Raw genomic sequence first — 20,775 nt, 5'->3', positions numbered from 1 at the left:
ATCACTCTATACCCACACTTTCATACAGGGTGTTGGGTGTATGGTACAAGCTGCCAGAGAAGGTACTTGAGGCAGATACTGTAACAACATTAGAAATACATCTGGACAGATACAAGGCTGGGAAAGACTTAGGAATAAAGGAATATGGACCAAATATGGGCAGTTGGAAACTAGTACAAATGGGGCATCTTGGTCGGCATGGGCAAGAAGGGTCTGTTAATGCTAAGATTTTTAAAATATTAAAATCTGTTTAAATTATGATTTAAAAAAATGTAATTGGGGCAATAAAGTAATGATTCACAGATTTATTTGAAATTCTGTGTGATTTGTTTGAATATTTCTTCTTCAAGATTTTTTTCTTCTTCAACAGGCACCTGTCCCAGAGAGCACAGAAGGGTTTGGTTTGCAGATGGTATTCTGCCAAATGGAGAAGTGGCAGACTCAACAACAATGACAGGAAGTTCACCAGTTGGCGTAGGCCGAGGAATACCAGAAGAAGTTTGTAACACCACTCAAGAAACAAAAATGGTATGTTAATGCCAAGTTAGCTTCTCCTTAAATAGCAAATCTACGTCTTGACGATATATTTTATTCATTCAGACTAAAATAAATTTACATATGCATCTGGAGGATTTTCTAATACAAAGACCTGAATTATTTAAGCTCAATGTCTTTCCTACCCTCCAATGTCCAGCCTTCAAATAATACAGGAGATAAAGTACTTTCGGATCTTACAAGTCAAGTTGATGCCGTGAAGACAGATTCAGCTATAACAGGTCCGGCAAGCGTTCAAGATATCAAGGCTGACAATTCTCGAACAGACTACAGAGCACTGGCTGCTGTTGGGAAGTCTGTTCCAAAGATTACAAGTCTCATTCCGGATGATGAGCATGGTCTACCTCCCATTGTTGTAACAACAGGGGAGCAAGAAGGTAATCTATCTTCTATCTATCTATATTACTAAAAGTCTGATCTTGACCGCTTTTGGCCCACTGTGCTGCGATTTCCGAGAGAACACCACCACCTAAGGCCGTCATTTTTGGCCACCTCGCTCATAGCCCACGTCTGCCTTCCTGGACCAGAGGATTTTTCCCATCGATGAAAAATCAGAGACATATTAATGTTTTTTTAAAATTCACCATTCTCTCTGCTGCCCCTGCTGGAGGGAGGGGGTGGGACAATAAAACCAGGAAGTGGTGTACCTCACTCAGTCTCTGCAAGATGGAGGTCACGTCTCTCTGAGCTCTGAATAACACCGAACACATGCCTACTCAACTGTGAATGCCCTTAATGTGGTTTGAAAATGAAAATATGGTTGGTTTGAAGTAAAAAGGCACTGCCTGCAAATGGTTGTTTGCGGGGGTTTGGGTTGAATTAAAAAGGCACTCTCTCTCTCTCCCCTCCTCTCCCCCCCCCCCTCCCCTCCCCCTCTCCTCCCCCCTCCCCCCCCCCCCCTCCTCCCCCCCTCCCCCCCCCTCCCCCTCCCCCCCCCCTCTCCCCCCCCCCTCTCCCCCCCTCTCCCCCCCCCCCTCCCCCCCCCTCTCCTCCCCCCCCCTCTCCCCCCCCCCCCTCCCCCCCCCTCCTCCCCCCCTCCTCCCCCCCTCCCCCCCCCCCTCCCTCCCCCCCCCTCCCCCCTCCCCCCCCCCCCCCCCCCCCCCCCCCCCCCCCCCTCCTCCCCCCCCCCCCCCCCCCTCCCCCCCTCCCCCCCCTCCCCCCCCCCCCCCCCCTCCCCCCCTCCTCCCCCCCCCCCTCCCCCCCCCTCTCCTCCCCCCCCCCCCCCCCCCCCCCCCTCCCCCCCCCCCCCCTCCTCCCCCCCCCTCTCTCCTCCCCCCCCTCTCCTCCTCCCCCCCTCTCCTCCCCCCCCCCCCCTCTCCTCCCCCCCCCCTCTCCTCCCCCCCCCCTCTCTCCTCCCCCCCCTCTCCCCCCCCTCCCCCCCTCCCCTCTCCTCCCTTCCCCTCTCCTCTCCTCTCCTCTCCTCCCCCCCTCCCTCCCCTCCTTTCCCCCCCTCCCTCCCTCCCCTCCCCCCCCCTCTCCCCCCCCCTCCCCCCCCCCCCCCCCCCCCCCTCCCTCCCCCCCCCCCCCCCCCCTCCCCCCCCTCCCCCCCCCCCCCTCTCTCCTCTCCCCCCCCCCCCCCTCTCCCCCCCCCCCCCCCCCCCCCCCCCCCTCCCCTCCTCCCCCCTCCCCCCTCCTCCCCCCCCTCCCCCCCACACTCAGCAGGACTCGCCGGACTGAAACGCAAGACCCCAACTCTTTTTCCCCATTAACACAATTGTTTTTATGCAATTTTATGAAACACAAGTTTTCTTAGGAACACAACAATCATGGTAGACAATCATGATAACAATCATGGTAGACGATCATGGTAACAATCATGATCTACCGATAGCTGCTTTTCACTTAAATTATAATGGTCATTTGATTTTTTTTTTTTTAAATGATCACTTTCGGGTACGTGACATATTGAGTGAAATGGCAGAATCGCCTTCATCTATTAATTCTCATGTTTATGGATTAAAAGTTTGGAAGGTAGGTCACTTTATCAAGAATTTAAGAGCATAATCTGAAACTGTTGTTTTTTATTGACTTGAACCATGGTCAAAATGTGACGGTGATGTCTTATTTTGTTTCTGGCTTTATTAAAGATGATGATGATGAAGTTGTTATTCTAGATTAATAAAATGAACAAATGGACAACGTGTTTTCAATTCACAATAACCTTTTGATTTATTCCGTTTTGACTTTATGTGGCGGCTCAGTAGTGGTGGAGGAGCATCCGACTCAGACCCAGGCAATGATGCTGCTCAAGGGTGCGGAGCCAAATCCCCTGACCTTTGTGCTGAATGCCAATCTTATCGTTAACGTGAAACTTGTGAATTGTGAGTAGATCTACCAATTAATTATGGAAAGTATGTCTTTCCAAAACTGAGATTATGAGATTAATTAATTTTAAATCCTAATATTGAACAGTCATTTACTTCTGTAATTAGCCAAAAATGTAGATCTATAGCCCGAAGTTAACTTGTAAATTTTGCATTATCATGCATGTGTTAATCTAAATTAGACGATCAGTTCACACACATGGGGTGGAGTAGGTCTTCAGTCTGAAGAAGGGTTTCGGCCCGAAACATTGCCTATTTCCTTCGCTCCATAGATGCTGCTGCACCCGCTGAGTTTCTCCAACTTTTTTGTGTACCTTCACCATATGGGGTTGTTTTAAGTACCCTGTAGGTTTACCACAAAGCAATGTACTTGAATAAATAACACTTTCAAGCAACCGAGTTAAAGTGGCTGGTGCTCTGGGGGTCAGTTTTACAATAACAAATCAAATGTTAATTCTGTGTGAACTCCATTTTAGATGTACATCTTCCTGCATAATATTATAGCTGTCCAGTTTTCCAGAGTTTCAGGTCAGTGACCTCTTCTTAGAAGGGGTGGTACGATGGCACAGCAGTAGAGCTGCTGCCTTACAGTGCCAGAGACCTGGGTTCAATCCTGCGTACGGGTGTTGTCTGTATGCCGTTTGTACGTTCTCCCCGTGACGTGTAAGTTTTCTCCTGATGCCCTGGTTTCCTCCCACACTTCAAAGATGTACAGGTTTGTAGGTTAATTGGCTTTGGTAATATTGTAAGTTTTCCTTAGTGTAAATTGTCCTTAGTAGGATAGTGTTAGTGTGCGAGGATCGCTGGTAGGTGCGGACTTGGTGACCCAAAGTCCACGCTGTATCTGTTATCTAAACGATAATTGGAAAGATTGGCATGAAATGTTAACTCTGTTTATCAATTTACAAATGTTGCTAGGTATTTTTTGTCTTTACTTCTGTTTAGATGATTATCTTTTAACTGTTATGCTACTGCCCTGGGTTTGGATCCCATTTACTGCAATGAATCCAACATTGACCCTCTGTGCTTCTCTCACCATGATTTGAAGAGTCCATTGAGGCAAATGTGGCTATTTATATATACTTAGAAACTCCAGTTGTACATCCTTGTGTTCCTCTGCATTCCCCATTGGAAAGAAAATTGCTGACTGGTGGCAGGGTGGCGAAGAGGTAGAGTTATTGCTTTACAGCGCTAGAGACCCGGGGTCAATCCTGACTACTGGTGTTTGTCTGTACGGAGTTTGTACATTCTTCCCATGACCTGCATGAGTTTTCTCCAAGATCTTCTGTTTTCTCCCACACTCCAAAGGCCTACACATTTGTAGTTTAATTGGCTTGGTGCAAATGTAAAATTGTCCCTAGTGTATGTAGGGTAATCTTAATGTGCGGGCATCGCTGGTCAGTGCGGACTCGGTGGGCCAAAGGGTCTGTTTCCGCGCTGTATCTCTAAACTACTCTGCTTTCAATTTCTCCCTACCTTGTCCATCTTTATTTCCTTGGATCAATGCTAATCGTTGGTCAGAATGTCTGTTCATTCATCAATTGGACTTGCTTATCTGTGATTTTATTGACAATTGATGATTTGATTTAACATTTGACAATGGAATTAATTTAAAAAATGTGGTGATAATGATCTTTTTCTTCCAGCCTTATGCACAGTGGGTCACATGACCACTTCCAAGTTGTCCTTCTGTGAAATGTTTCCATTGAAAGTTCTTTGCATCCTATTCTGTGATGAAGAATTAAACTCGGATTAGACTGCCCTCAAACCACCTCCCACTAAATCCCAAACCTCTCCCTCTACATAATCTTGTTCATCCACTTTTTCTCATTCTGTCAAGGGATCTAGGTACCATGAGCACGATCACCATTTATTTTCTACTTTATCCCTCTGTCCTGCGCCTACAGGAATCTACAGACATGCAATCCAAGTTCTCTCCCACCCCCACTGTTCTATTATTTGTTTTGAGTATCTCTTGCCTGGTTTGTTCTCTCCTCTCATGGTTATCTCTGCCTGAATGTTTGCCTTGACTGTTCTGTTTTATACCTGTGGGGGGAAATGTGAACTGTAGAATGCTATAGTACATGCCATGATATTTGAGTTGTAGTTTCCTCTAGTTAAACACAGAGAAAACCAAATATTTAAATTTGATGCTGCCCGAGTTTATTATGCCATAAATTTCCAGATGCCAATATCTTTTTCAAAAATGCAATGAAAGCCAACCTCCTTTTAAAACTCTCAATAATTTCATCTCTATATAGCTTCAGGTCTTTCACTCAGCAGTACTAGCATTAATCCCAATAGGCCCCTTGTTTCTTCCAGCTTTTCAGACTGCACTTGACATTTTACTTGTACTTCTTTCCAAGAGCGGAACTCGCTATAAAAACATGGAGGGGAGGGGAGGGGGGGGCACAATTTTTTGGCGGCCACGCGCGCATGCGCATACTCACACGCGCGAGGCCTCGGAGGCTCAATCCAGCGCTAAATGCAGCTCAACTCTGCCTGTCTCACTGGGTTAACTGCAGCCCTGGCTGGACTGATGGGATACCAGCACTGCTTCTCCACACTGGCCATATTTTCTGCAAGTCCAGGAAGGGCTATAGGCTCACCTGGCGGGACAGGTAGAGTTGGCCTGGTTTAGCGCTGCTTCTCTGCGCTGGCTGTGGGCTTGGGGGCACCACGCCCGTCTGACTACCGACCAAATATCCTATAGCGGAGGATCTATGCTGCCGACCTCTGTGGCCACCCGTGGGGGCGGGGGCATTCGGGACAGCGCCGGAGACCCGGCCGGGATCGATCCTGGCTGCGGATGAAGTGCAGGTCTGTGCCACGTCTCCCTCCTCCAATCACTGCACTCTATCCTCAGGCCCACGCCCCCCACCCCCACTCCTCCCTCCTCCAATCATCGCGCTGAATTATGTCCCGCCCCCAATGCCCACTGACCGACGTCTCTCTCGTCCAATCGGAGCCTCCGATCTTCAGTCCCAACCCCACTGTCTCGCGGAAAGCGGAGACGTCACCGGGTTTTAAAATCGGGATTACAAAAGCTTGGTGGGGATGTCCCCCACCTCTCAAAACATGGGGGGGGACGTGTCCCCTCTGCCCCCCCCGGGTTTTCCACCCCTGCTTCTTTCTGTTATCAATTTGGTGGTTCTGAGAGGTTTTATGGCTGGCAATGTTTTCATGTAGCTGATTTTTGAAAGGCGTTAGTGCTGTTAAAGCTATATTTTCAAAAAATGATCAGAAGTTTAACTGTGATTTAATGATTACATCTTGTTTACATCTTTATTTCTGTGATGTATATAGATGCTGCAAATAAATGCTGGTGCTTTGTATCTAATGGATTACATGGTGTAGGCCAGGCAGAAGTTGTTATTTTGTTGTCGTGTTCATCTGAAGAAAATGTAATTCCCAAAGACATCCTGAACTTTTATCTCACACTGTATCAGGATGCATCTAAAGGTAGGTTCAAAGCCCCATTATTTAATGATCAAGATGCAACTTTCACAATCAAATCATTAACAAACAGTTGAATTTTAACCTGATCATATCCTGAACGGTTATTGCTTGTAATCTCTTGAATAAAATGTTGCTTTGTAAATTATATTCAAATCAAACAGCAGGTTATATTACAGCGATTCTGAATAAATCATTAAGTGCGCAGGAGTGAAAGTGGGTCTTAAAAAAAATTTCAGTGATATTTCAGAAATAAAGAATTCTAATCTGTTTCAAAATCGTGGTTTAGTATTATTTGATGAACTGATGTGATTCAAATATTTATCACTAAATATTGTTAATCCTTAAAAATACGGGTAATTTTTCTCTCTTGTTTTAAACAGGAAAAACCATTGGTCATTTGGGGATATTTTCCTTCACGGAAAGCTTTCTAGGTAGTAAAGATCATGGAGGTTTCCTGTTTGTTATGCCTACTTTTCAGGTGCTAGCAAATTTACTGATTCCAAGCAGTCCATTTTTGTTTGGAATCCTTATTCAGAAACTCGAAGTACCTTGGGCAAAGGTGTTTCCTATTCGACTCATGCTAAGATTGGGAGCAGAATACAATGGTGAGATTTTAACCTGTGCGGCAATCTATTTGATGTAATGACCGATGAATGATTTATATTATTTCTTTGGCTAATTCCACTAGATTGTGCATAATCTTTGTCGATTTGTGAGTCAGAAGGATGTAGAAATGTAATTAATTCATGGGGAAATAAAATTATGAGGTATTTAGGAATAATGAAGAGAACTAAATCTGGTTGGACCATTCAAGATTAGCAAAGCTTGTGCCAAGTGTTGTCTCTCTTTCAATGTGTCATTAGAAAATAGTTGTAATGCCAACAATTAGAAAATACAAACATTTCATTCTTTAAAAATAGGTGTATAGGAGAACACACAGAACATGATCTAGAGAGAGTAATGTGAGTTTTGCGTCAAGTATTCAAAGGCAGCATAAGTGAAAGGATAACTAAATATCTTCATATGGTGTGGTGAGTGGGAGTTTTTAAGGACTTCAAGAAGATAGAAACATAGACATAGAAACATAGAAAATAGGTGCAGGAGTAGGCCATTCGGCCCTTCGAGCCTGTACCGCCATTCAATATGATCATGGCTGATCATCCAACTCAGTATCCTGTACTTGCCTTCTCTCCATACCCCCTGATCCCTTTAGCCACAAGGGCCACATCTAACTTCCTCTTAAATATAGCCAATGAACTAGCCTCAACTACCTTCTGCGGGAGAGAATTCCACAGATTTACCACTCTCTGTGTGAAAAAGGTTTTCCTCATCTCAGTCCTAAAAGATTTCCCCTTTATCCTTAAACTGTGACCCCTTGTTCTGGACTTCCCCAACATCGGGAACAATCTTCCTGCATCTAGCCTGTCCAACCCCTTAAGAATTTTGTACATTTCTATAAGATCCCCCCTCAATCTTCTAAATTCTAGCGAGTACAAACCGAGTCAATCCAGTCTTTCTTCATATGAAAGTCCTGACATCCCAGGAATCAGTCTGGTGAACCTTCTCTGTACTCCCTCTATGGCAAGAATGTCTTTCCTCAGATCAGGAGACCAAAACTGTACGCAATACTCCAGGTATGGTCTCACCAAGACCCTGTACAACTGCAGTAGAACCTCCCTGCTCCTATACTCAATGATGATGGACATTTAGAAAGCACAATCCATGGGTGCCATTTATTAAGGTTTCAGCAATGTTACATTACTGAAGAAGTTCATCAAGGGAAGAAGGCACTGGAATAGGAGATAATCTTCTGCAAAAGTAGTGTTTGGAACTGTGTGGAACTACATAATGTAACAAGTGGTCATCATGGTATGACAACAGGTATGAATGAACAAAACACTATGGATTATTTAGGAATGATTTGGAACAAGAAGTAGAAACTAATCTGCTGTAACATGCACGCATTCTTAAACCTTGCACAGAGATTTAAATAAATGTTTAACCCTTTGTTAGAAAAATATCAAAGAGAAATTGGTCTAGATAATTTGAAGAGAAGTCATGAGTCTAGTGAAAGGAGATGATGTGAAAATTTAATTAAAATAACTCTGGAAAAAATAACAGGACAGTGATTTGCTGATATTGGTTAAAAATAGCACATCAGCAGTGCAGTATATGATTACAGCAAATCAAGTTGACCAGATGTTGAGCTATATAGTTAAATGGATAAAAGAGTAAATAGTAGATCATGTAACAAAGTTTATTGCACTTTCACCTGGATTATTGTACACTTCGGATTGGCATGACAGGCATATATGATGCTAATAACTATCGCCCCAATTATATACTTGCTTCTACAGGATTCGTTTTTTTTAATAGAATTAATATGTACAAATCTGGGTTTTTGTTTGCATATGGAGTTATTTATTGTAAGCTGGTGTATTTAGTTAGATAATACTTTGGTTTTGACTTGATATTCTTAGTTGAGCGCTTATCCTGGAGTTATAGCACAAGTACTTTGTGTTTTAATTGTAATTTAACATCTAGCCCAATTAGTGACTGCTGTGAACAGAGCAGCAGACAACTAGGAAAAGTCCATGTGACAGCTTGGAAAGACAGCTAACAGGACGGAATAGACCCCTCTGGAGATGTTATGGGTTAGGACCTCATTGCAGCAGTGGCGTAGATTGTAAACAGTCTCGTTGCACCCTTAAAAAGCTGCGACAAATAAAAGAAAGATACTCCTAGAGTCTGCGAGAGCGGGGGCAGAAGATGACTCATGGGTGGATTACCCGGCTACAGATCACGGGACGGAAAAGACCACGAGTAACAACACGAAAGTAACAACACCAAAGGTCCTCGGAATACATCAGCGACAGAAGCGCTTGTTAGAGGGAGTGCAGGGAAATCGAATTGAGCAGTACTTCTTGAGATGTCAGTCAAGTCAGTCGAGTGAAGTTCAGCGACGGGTAGAAAACCACAGTCCCCTGTCACTGATGAGGAGGGAACATGTGCTGTAGATGTAGGTAGTGGTGAGGTTAATCTGCCAGTCACGGAGAAGAACGGTGGGCTGAGACCGAGAGTTAAATAGCCTAGGGCAAGTGAAAGGAAGGAATGGGAACTGTATATATCGATTTGGTAAAGGCGCTAGAGAGTCTGAAAGAGACAGTGGAAAACAAGTTGGATAAGATGGGAGAGTTTATTTATCAATATGATGTGGACAGGTTTGGTGTTATTGAGAAAAATAAGGTGTAGGCTCCACAGGTGGTTAGATCTAGATCGAGAGAGAAATCAAGAGATTAGTGAAGGAGAGGAGACAGTTGAGAAAGTCTACAGTTGGTGAGGGCGAGGGAATTAATGTTTTGCAAGAAGAGTTAAGAAATCGATTAGCAATATTAAGGACAAACACCTTAGAAGGAAGAGAAGGAAGAAGGAGCGAATCAGGTCAGCATTTTATAGGAATCATGTAAATTTATTACAAGAATGTTTAATCGGGAAAAAGTAGAAAGCTCAAAGCTTCAAAGGAAGTGTTAGAGGAATATTTAAAAAGGACATACTCTGATCCAGAAAAGAAAAGGGGATGGGTTTCCCTCCAGATATACCACCCTTAAGAGACATAGAGTATAAGTTAGATGTTTTGCCACCAAATTGGAAAGAAGTGGAAGTCATAATAGGCGTGCAAAGGCTTCTTCGGCCCCAGGGCTGAATGGAGTCCCTTACCGGGTATATAAAAGTGCACTTGATGTGCTTAGATTCTCATGGAGGCTCTTGCGTATAGTTTGGGAGAAGCAGGTCATACCAAGGGTTTAGCATAGAGCTTTCATTCCCAAGGAGAAAGAGTCTTCAGAGTCAAGTCAGTTTAGGCCTTTCTGCTTCCTAAATGAAGAAGACAAGATTTTCTTTAGCATAGTGGCACAGAAGCTATTTAGAAAGGAATAGGTTAATAGAGTGTTAATAGATAATATAGTTAATAAATAATAATAGAGTTAATAGGTTAATACAGTGCAGAAAGCAGGAATCTCAGGTTTCGCAGGTTGCTTAGAACACATTTGTGTAACCTGGCACCAGATTCACACAGCCAAGTTCGAGAGAATAGATTTGCATGTTGTGTTTTTGGAACTTGCAAATGTGTTTGGATCTGTGCCACCTAGTTTTATTTGCAGTGCTATGATTTATTTAGAATTCCAGGATCAATAGTAAATTTAGTGAAAGCATATTTCCAAGATGTCCGAATATGTTTTAGTGCAGCAGACTTTACGACAGCATGGCAGAGACTGGAGATGGGCATTATGGCAGGGTGTACTATTTCCCCATTAGCTTTGACAATGGCAATGGAGACAGTGATTAGAGTATCACGGTGGGTCGTCGGCAGGGAAAGACGGAAGGACGGACTGCGCCAATCAGGGCCTATATGGATGATATGACCTTGATGATCACAACAGTAGCTTGTACAAGAAGGTTATTAGAGAAGTTAAATGATAATCTTAAATGGGCTAGATTGAAGATTAAGCCTAGTAAATCACAGAGTATTTCTTTGGCAAGAGAAAAGGCAGTAGACAAAAGGATCTGTGCAGATGAAGAAAAAATCCCGTCTAATGTAGAAGCCAGTTAAAAGTTTGGGGAGGTGGTATAACAGGAAGTTGGATGACACTGAACAGGTTCAGCAACTTAGAAAGGATGTTACTGACAGGTTAGAAAGGATGAAAAGTCGGGGCTTCCAGGCAAGTTGAAGTTGTGGTGCTTGCAGTTTGGGCTATTCCCTAGGTTGATGTGGCCATTGACAGCATATGAGGTGTCAATTTCTAAGGTGGAAAGGTTAGAGAGATTGGTTAGTTCATATATTAGGAAATGGTTAGGAGGTGGCTGCAGCTTCCTTTATTTAGTAGATATTGGCCGCAGAGGCAGTGATAGCAGGTATTGAGGGGATTTATTCTGGGACACCAGAACCAACTGTTGAGCCTTCCCACGGCCTAACTCAACGAAACACCAATGATAAATGCCCACTTGGTAATCCCAATGATATACTTACATCTACAAGAGAATTAATATGTTGGTTGCTTTTTTTTTCCAATATGGAGTCATTTATTGTAAGTTAGTGTATTTAGATAATACTTTGGTTTTTGGCATGGTTTTCTTAGTTAAGCTCTTATCCTGGAGATATAGCACAAGTACTTTGTGTTTTAATTGTAATTTAACATCCTATCCAACAAAGATATATTGGTTATAAATATATTGGTTATCTGAATATGAAAATCTCCATGGAAAGTTTTATAGTATTTTACCATGAAATATGTAACCATGATGTCTCATTTGATCACTATGCAATGATTCGATTACCTTTAATCTAATTACGTTAGGTTGCTACAGGATTGTGGTTTGCATTTAAATCTTTTCTTCTAATTTCAAATACTTGCTAGAAATGGCCGGGAAAACTCTTTAGTTGCTATTTTCGATACATTCATACCAATGTGACAGCCACAAATGGTTATTAATTGCTATGTATTTTCATTGACAGTTTATCCGTGTCCTTTAATGAGTTTTCGATTCCGTAAAGCACTCTTTGGAGAAACGGGTCATACCATCATGAATTTGCTAGCAGTAAGTATTTAGAGTTCATATTCTATTTCTAGCAATTTTGTCCACCTTTCCACCCTATGCACTTGTCATACATAAACATTTTAAAATGAATGCAGGTTCATTCATGATTCTGGTATCAGCAAACTCTGATTATAACATGGAGCAAAATCAGCCCAAGTGAATGCAAGTAAACATATTATTTACTAAAATGCTGCAAATATTTGTAAGTTAGTTTAATCTCAGTGGTGAGAGTGATTGGTTAGTTCATATATTAGGAAATGATCTGGGTCAGGATTAATAGACACCTGGAGAAAAATTGATTAATTGAGATGAACTAATACAGATTTGTTGAGAACATAATGGTGTTTAACCAATTTAGTGTAACTTTGTATTGAGGTGATGGAGTTGATAAGGGACGTTCAATCGAGGTGGTGTACTCGGACATCTAAAAGACTTGATTAGGTTGCGCAGAGGAGGCTTGTTTGCAAAATTGAAGCATTTGGCATGAAAGGAATATTAATTGGTTTGAGTTGGTTTGGTAACGAACAACAGAGGTTGTAGTGAATTTTGGGTTGGGGAAAGGTGAACACTGATTTTTCGCTGTGTTTGGACCATGAATTAAAAAAATATCTATTTAATGGCTTAACCTTGGAAAACAAGCCACAATTTGTAAATATGCAGATGGCAGGAAACGTGGCAGTATTATGCACAGCAAAGAGGATAGTAATATTTAGCAGCAGGATATAAGCAGGTGAAAAGAATGGACAGAAATGTGACCGATTAAATTTAATGCAGGGAAAAGTGAGGTGATGCAATTTGATAGAAAGAATGAGAAGAGTGATTAAAGAATAAAGTGGTACAAAATGCTGGAGTAACTCAGCGGGTCAGGCAGTTTCCATGGAGAACATGGATCGGTGATGTTTTCGGCCGAGACCCTTCTTCAGACACATTTTGTGGATTAACCAACATCTGCAGTTCTTTGTTTCTACAATAAAGAATAAAGGATACTCTTCTAAAAGGTGTGCAGCAGTGCAGATTTGATCGATTTAGATGTATTTCAGTTAAAGTTTGGGGAATTGTTCGACAAAAGCCATTACTTTATTTTGTTATATATATTCTTGACCTACACCTGGCATGCAAACCATAATTTGTAAATTTGCAGGTGACCCATACCTGAGGGTCTAGGTACTTGTTTTGTTAAAGTGGAAGGGCAGTTTGGAAAACATTGAGCAGATAATTAGTCATTGTCATATAGCGTGGATACTGGCCTTTCGGCCAAACCCGTCCATGCTGACCAAGCTCATCCTATCTGCCTGGAATAGTCCATATCCCTCTCAACCTTTCATATTCATGTACATATCGAAATGAGTTTCAAATGTTGTTATTATGCCTGCTTTAACTACTTCCTTAGACAGCTCATATCCGCCACCCTCTGTATGAAAAGGTTGTCCTTCAGGTTCCTATTAAATCATTACCCAATCACCATAAACCTGTTCCCTCTAGTTCTTGATTCCCCAGTAATGGGGGAAAAAGAGAGTCATGCCACTCATGATTTATATACCTCTATAAGGTCACCCCTCAGTGTTCTGCACTCCAAGGAATAAAGTCCTAGACTTACCAACCTATCCTTATAGCTCAGGCCCTTGAGTCCTGACCACGTCCTCATAAATGTGGAACGTTCCCTGCAGTTTTTCAGCACATTGGCATATTTCCTACAGAAGGGTGACCAAAACTGAACAATATATCCGAAATGCAGCCTTGTTAACATCTTGTTCAAAACATAAGATAGCATCCCTACTTCTACTCACTTCCCTGAATGATGAAGGCTCGCATGCCAAATGTTGCCTTTACCACTCTATCTAGCTATGAACCTAGATCCCCCCCCCCCCCCCCTGCCCTACAACACTCCCAGGAGCCATTCACTGTGAAGGTATTGGCCTATGTATGACATCAAACTAATCTGAATCGCAAGTGAAATCAAAAATGACTCCAGAATTTCAATTTGTATTTTGGATATTCATTAAGCAATTGAATTTCAGGAGAAACTTACATTGCCGTCATACTAAGTATTTAAGATAAAAAATTATTTTGAATACTTCTCTGTTGAAATGTTGCTGTTCATACTCAGAAGCTTGTCTCTCATTGTAGGATCTTCGAAATTATCAATATACGTTGCCAACAATTGAAGGTCTAGTGCTTCATCTGGAGATGGGGAAAAGTTCAATTAAAATCCCCAAGAGAAGATACAGTGAGGTTAGTAACATAAATTAAACTGATTACCCGATGCTATGAGAGGAAGTGTCTATGTCAGAGATTCAGCAATGGAAGCATTGTTATGCCCCTGTCCCACTAAGTGGGACAGGGGCATAACAATGCTTCCATTGCTATGCCCCTGTCCCACTTAGGAAACCTGAACGGAAACCTCTGGAGAATTTGCGTCCCACCCAAGGTTTCCGTGCGGTTCCTGGAGGTTGCAGGTGGTTGCCGGAGGTTGCAGGTAGTGGAGGCAGGTAGGGAGACTGACAAAAACCTCCGGGAACCGCACGGAAACCTTGGGTGGGGCGCAAACTCTCCAGAGGTTTCCGTTCAGGGTTCCTAAGTGGGACTGGGGCATTTGTTGAAGGACAAAAGATCTAAACCTGTTTTCCTGGCAAGATCCTGAATGTTGAATACTTAGATAATGAAATGATGAATTGCATTTTTTGAATTCACTTTGTATTGAAACGCTACATTAACAATTACTTCATACCATATACTAAATATATACTTAAAACAGATTGTTGAAAAACATTCTAATAGATTGATTATTAGAATGATTTGTTCCAAGTTTCTCCCAAAACCTTTGATGTGCTCAGCCAGTTTGATTAAAAGTGTCAATTTGCTTCTATTACGGTTTTATTCTACACTTATTCCTTACTCTTGTGTTTACATATTTCCCCCAAAAAACTGTTGATTAATTTAAAACAATTCTTCCACTTGTAATTTAAAAAAAAATAGTAACTGGTAGCAATGAACAGGTCAGGCAGCATCAATAGAGAGAGGAAACAGAATTTGTAAGAAAGAAGTACAGCTGCTGGTTTAAATCGAAGGTAGACACAAAATGCTAGAGTAACTCAGCAGCATCTCTTCTCTCCAGAGATGCTGCCTGTCCCGCTGAGTTACTCCAGCATTTTGTGTCTACCTTCAAGGAAACAGATTTGATGGTTTTGGTCAAAAGCCGTTTGCCCAAACTAGGTCGGAGAGATCTTTTAAAATAGGCAGTTGCAGAGGCACGGCAGGAGGGACAGATAGGACAAAGGGAATGTTTGTGACAAAGTGGGGTGAGTCATCTGGTTAAACCGAAAATCTCGGAGAAAACCCATGCAGGTCACGGGGAGAACATACAAACTCTGTACAGACAGCACCCGTGGTCGAGATTGAATCCGGGTCTCCGGCACGGCAAGCACTGTAAGGCAACAACTCTACCGCTGCACCACTGTGCCGCCACCTGGAAACACTTTATTTAAACTTTTCCTTTGGTGACACCCAATTTTGTCTTTCATAAATTACAACTCCTCATATCCTGTCGCCTGAATTCTGACCTGCAAAGGCCCCTATCTTCCCAGCTGACTCAAGGGCCTGTCCCACTTACGCAACCTTTTCGACGACTGCCGGAACCCATCATAGGTTGCCGAAAATGTTCAACATGTTGAAAATTCAGCGGCGACCAGAAAGACGCTGTGACTCTTTGGGTCACCTGTATGGTCGTGAGAGGTCTCCAAGTCACCCAAAGAGTCATAGCATAGAAATTCTCGGCGACCTATGACGGTTGCCGGCAGTCGCCGAAAAGGTCGCGTTGATTTGCGAATTAAGGAACAAAGGTTTAGGGGCAACATGAGGGGGAACTTCTTCACTCAGAGAGTGATAGCTGTGTGGAATGAGCTTCCAGTGGAAGTGGTGGAGGCAGGTACGTTTTTATCATTTAAAAATAAATTGGATAGGTATATGGACGGGAAAGGAATGGAGGGTTATGGTCTGAGTGCAGGTAGATGGGACTAGGGGAGAATAAGTGTTCGGCACGGACTAGAAGGGCCGAGATGGCCTGTTTCCGTGCTGTAATTGTTATATGGTTATAAGTGGGACAGGCCCTTTATACAAACTTCCTATTACCTAGTGCAACAACATATTCTTTTGCAGATTTCTTCTGCTTTCCACCTAAAAGGGTCCTCCTTCTCACTGAGCCTCAGTACACACGTGACAATAAACTAAACAGAAAGCTTTTCACTACACCTCGGTACACGTGATAATAAATTAAACTGAACTTCTTTGACCTCATACACCTCATTACCACCACTATCTGATGAATGAACCTTCACCCCTGTTTGCTATATTCTTCGATAACTATCACTGCTTCCCTTCTTATTGCCTGTCCATTTATACAATGCTGCCCCAGATCTCTAAACATCCAGCACACATGGGGCGGAGTGGTCGAGTTGTTTCCAAGTTGTATCTCTAAACAAAACGAAAAAAACTAAACATGTCCTTGGGCTATAAAAATCTCTTGAAAATGTTGTCTTTTCACTTCTATTCAATCAGATTATACCTATACATTTAGAAACAATAAACTGCAGATACTGGTTTACAAAAGTGTTGGAGTAACTCAGTAGGTCAGGCAGCATGTATTGCCGCCTGACTCGTTGAGTTACTCCAGCACTTTGTGTCTTTTCTACACCTGTACGTTTGAAAATGTTGTCTTTCCTTTCTTCCTTGTGTTTAGTCAGTAAATATTAATATTGTTTATTACGCAGACTTATGCCCCTGTCCCACTTAGGAAACCTGAACGAAATCTCTGGAGGCTTTGCGCCCCACCCAAGGTTTCCGTGCGGTTCCCGGAGGTTTTTGTCGGTCTCCCTACCTGCTTCCACTACCTGCAACCTCCGGGAACCGCATGGAAGCCTTGGATGGGGCGCAAACTCTCCGTTCAGGTTTCCGTTCAGGTTTCCTAAGTGGGACAGGGGCATTAGTCTGGTGCAAACAAAATTCCAGCTAGTTTTCTTAATCTGTTCACAGACTTAATATTTTCTGAAACCTCAATTGTTATTTGTGCATCATGTTTTTTTTTTAAATTCCTGTCTCTATCCTCCTGTGGTATAAAGCAATTTGTCTTCTCATCTATTTTGGTTTAGAACATTTATACTGGTTAGAATTCACTCTTACAGAGTATAATTTAATGATTGCCGGTTTCCCTTTTTCAGGTCATGAAAGTAGTAACCTCTTCAAATGAACATGTGATTACAATGGGAACATGCTTTAGCCTGGATGCTGATTCACACTTGGTCTGCATTCAAAGTGATGATAAAACTTATCAAACGCATGCAAACACTATTGCTGGCAAATCCAGAAAAGGTATCTTTTGTGTTTTATTATTTGCTTTGGTTGTGAAATTCTGCAGTGTTTATTGTTAAATGATTTGTGCTTCTTCCTGTGCTGCAGTTACAGGGGCCTCTTTTGTGGTGTTTAATGGAGCTCTGAAAACAACCTCAGGATTTATCGCTAAATCCAGTTTAGTGGAAGGTAAGACAAAGAAAATTAAATACCAAATGGTTGATAGCATTTCAGAACATAACGGAAATCCATTTCAGAAAAGATCATTCCTATGCTAGTACATATAATTGTCACCATGTCAAATTGTATTTTGAATTGCTCCTTAATACATGCAGTTAGTTATAACGTAATACAATAGGCTATTATCCAATTCAGCTGATTCCTAATTGATACAGATAACTGCTAATATCAATGAAACAGCAAGGCCAACATGCTGATAAATATTTTTTTTCATTTTTTAAAAGATTGGGTCGGAAATTCCTCCAGAGGATATTCATGCTGTCCTGTATTTGTTTTTAAAGTTGTGTTGTAGTTTTGGTTCAACTTAATGGTCTGGCCTCTGCTTACTGCTCTCTGGACCAGAAACGTTGTAGTTATTCCCATTCCTTTAATAACAGCAATTTATAATTGCAGATGGACTTATGGTACAGGTAACTCCAGAAACCATGGAAGGATTAAGACATGCTCTAAAGGAAAAGAGAGATTTTCAAATAATTTGTGGAAAATTGGATTCGGATGACAAAAGAGAATTTGTAAATATTCAATGGGTAGATGGTGACGAGCCAGTGAACAAAGGGTATGATTTTTTTAATACCATTGTCTTTTGAATACTAACATATTTATCCTGTTAAATATTTTTTTTTAAATGACTGTTGGAGTATGTCTGTAGTGTTACTGAACTTGGTTTACCCTTTCGAGCGGATGTTGTTCAGTTTCAGAAACAGTAAACCCGCAGAATAAATGGATCACACCGGGGATGCGAGGATGGAGTCCGTTATTGCAGATTGTCTGCTATAACTGAGTGAGGGTGGTTAAAGTTTAACCGAAGGGCCATGAGGGAAGAAACGCAGCTTAGGGGGGCGGTTTAAGCAAGTGGGTGTGCAATGGGAGCCACTGTCTGCTATAAATATAGATGTCTGTTATTTTGAGGGTTTACTGTTTCAAGATCTGACTACTTCTAATACAGTGGAGGATGTCTTCCAATCTGATTTTGTGGGTTGGGAGCTGTCGGGCAAATGTGGGACTCGCAAACTCTACCACGGAAGGCGAGGAGGTGCTTGACTGGGTGTTAGCATTTGGAAAGTGGGGTGCATCCTGCATTCGTGTACGTTGGACATTTTCATGCCTCTGTACATGGAGCTGGGATTTGCAGTGCCAACCCAAATGTTCTCCATCTTGAACCATCATGGGTCAGAGATTCCTAGGAATTGGAGACATAAGACATCGTCAGGACACGATACTGCAAACCTGAGCAAAAACAAAGTGGTGGAGGGACTCAGTGCATCAGGCAGCATCTCTGGAGTGAAATGGACTGAACACTTTAAAAAGGTTTGGGTCACGTTTGAAGAAGGGTCCTGATCCAAAATGTCAACTTTCCATTTCCCTCCACAGATGTTGCTTGACGCACTGAGGTCCTCCTGCAGTTTTCTGTTATCCCCAAGAGTTGGCGGGGTTTGCATTTTTTAGGACCATTTATGAATGTGCTGGAATCTCTTCCCTTGTCCACATGGTAATCTTGTGCCACGGCAGAGCTTGGAACAGTGTATCTGTAAGGTCTGGTATCAAGCATTAAGGGACAGATGTTTAGGGGTAACATGAGGGGGAGCTTCTTTACTCAGAGAGTGGTAGCTGCGTAGAATGAGCTTCCAGTGGAAGTGGTGGAGGCAGGTTCGTTTTTATCATTTAAAAGTAAATTGGATAGGTATATGGACGGGAAAGGAATGGAGGATTATGGTCTGAGTACAGGTAGATGGGACTAAGTGAGAGTAAGTGTTCGGCACGGACTAGAAGGGCCGAGATGGCCTATTTCCGCGCTGTAATTGATATATATGTTATATGTGAATGCAGCAGCCTGCCCAATGCAGCTGACTACGTAAAATTAGGTTTTCAATGCCAGCCATGAATTTATCTCTGAGCAGGGGATCAGAGGCCTCATTCAAATATTGGCCTGTTAACAATCGTGTGGGGGAATGGGAGGAATAGTAAGATCTGGTAAAGTGGAAAAGACCAGATAAAATTTCAACCACATTTTGCTTACCACTAACTTATTATTACAGTCAAGGAATTTGCGCATAAGAGTCATTGAGTGATACGGGTCCTTTGGCCCAACCTGCCCACGCCAGCCAACATGTCCCAGCTATGTCAGTCCCACCTGTCTGTGTTTGGTCCATATCCCTCCAAACCTGTCCTATCCATGAACCTGCCTAACTGTTTCTTAAACGTTGAAATAGTCCCAACCTCAACTACCTCTGGCAGCTTGTTGCATACACCCACCACCCTTTGTGTGAAAATGCTACCCCTCAGATCTTTTCCCCTTCACCTTCAACCCATGTCCTCTAGTACTCTATTCCCCTAATCTGGACAAGAGACTCTGTGTATCTACCCGATCTATTCTTCCCATGATTTTATACACTTCTATAAGGTTACCCAGTATTCTCCTGCACTCCAGGGAATAGAGCCCCAGCCAACACTACATGTATCCCTATAGCTCAGACCCTCTAGTTCTGGCACCATCCTCGTAAATCTTCTCTGTGCCCTTGCCAGCTTGGCAACATCTTTCCTATAAAATGGTGCCCAGAACTGAACACAATACTCTAAATGCGGTCTCACCAACATCTTATACAACTGCAACATGACCTCCCAACCTCGATACTCAATACCCTGACTGATAAAGGCACTCCCCAGAGTCCTACCATTTACTGCCGATGTTCAACTTCCCAAAATGCAACATCTCGCATTTCTCTGTATTAAATTCCGTCAACCATTTTGCCCACCTGGCCAGTCGATCAAGACCCTTCTGTAATTTTCCACCACTATCATCACTCTCTGCAAAACCACCCACTTTTGTATCATCAATGCATGGTGCAATGTAACCGGTGGAAGTAGAAAGAAGATGATTGACTTTTTTGTCAGTTATTTATTGTAAGCTTTGCCACAAAGAACATAGCCAAATGTAACCAAGCATTGTGAGTGCTGAATTTGGCACATTTGTGGATATAATTAGACTAAAATCAGGCTTGATATAATTTTGTATTGAATGTGCATCGTTTTTTTGTGAACTTTTTTTGATGTACAATTTGATGCATGCTATATTTTTACTTTTAATGATTATTGTAATCTTTAATAACACTTTATTTTGCTTCTAGCATTCTAAGTCCTCTTGATGGACGGTCCATGGAAAATATCCCTAGCAATAAGATCTTGCAGGAAAATAAATTTGAAACGGATGGCATTATTGTTAAGTGCACTGAGGTCAGTGGATTTTTTGATTGGAACAGTG

General features: G+C 42.4%; 1 protein-coding gene across 3 annotated transcripts in view; it reads left to right on the top strand.

Annotated features, from left to right (window-relative positions):
* LOC129694468 (zinc finger FYVE domain-containing protein 16-like) overlaps positions 1-20,775 on the top strand; it is a 62,210-nt gene that overhangs the window by 34,432 nt on the left and 7,003 nt on the right. For 2 of the 3 annotated variants that reach the window (XM_055631200.1, XM_055631188.1), the window contains 11 exons: positions 371-528; positions 695-932; positions 2,757-2,876; positions 6,186-6,341; positions 6,719-6,943; positions 11,851-11,933; positions 14,061-14,165; positions 17,147-17,297; positions 17,385-17,465; positions 17,910-18,072; positions 20,642-20,747. In XM_055631200.1, coding sequence (XP_055487175.1) covers positions 371-528; positions 695-932; positions 2,757-2,876; positions 6,186-6,341; positions 6,719-6,943; positions 11,851-11,933; positions 14,061-14,165; positions 17,147-17,297; positions 17,385-17,465; positions 17,910-18,072; positions 20,642-20,747 — 1,586 coding nt within the window. The remainder of the gene's footprint in view (positions 1-370; positions 529-694; positions 933-2,756; positions 2,877-6,185; positions 6,342-6,718; positions 6,944-11,850; positions 11,934-14,060; positions 14,166-17,146; positions 17,298-17,384; positions 17,466-17,909; positions 18,073-20,641; positions 20,748-20,775) is intronic. The other variant, XM_055631193.1, reaches the window with a different exon arrangement.

This window comes from Leucoraja erinacea, chromosome 3 (genome assembly GCF_028641065.1).
Source record: "Leucoraja erinacea ecotype New England chromosome 3, Leri_hhj_1, whole genome shotgun sequence".
NCBI classification, from domain to species: domain Eukaryota; kingdom Metazoa; phylum Chordata; class Chondrichthyes; order Rajiformes; family Rajidae; genus Leucoraja; species Leucoraja erinaceus.
The sequence above is the reverse complement of the archived record's forward strand: the minus strand, read 5'-3'. Positions and strand labels throughout refer to the sequence as shown.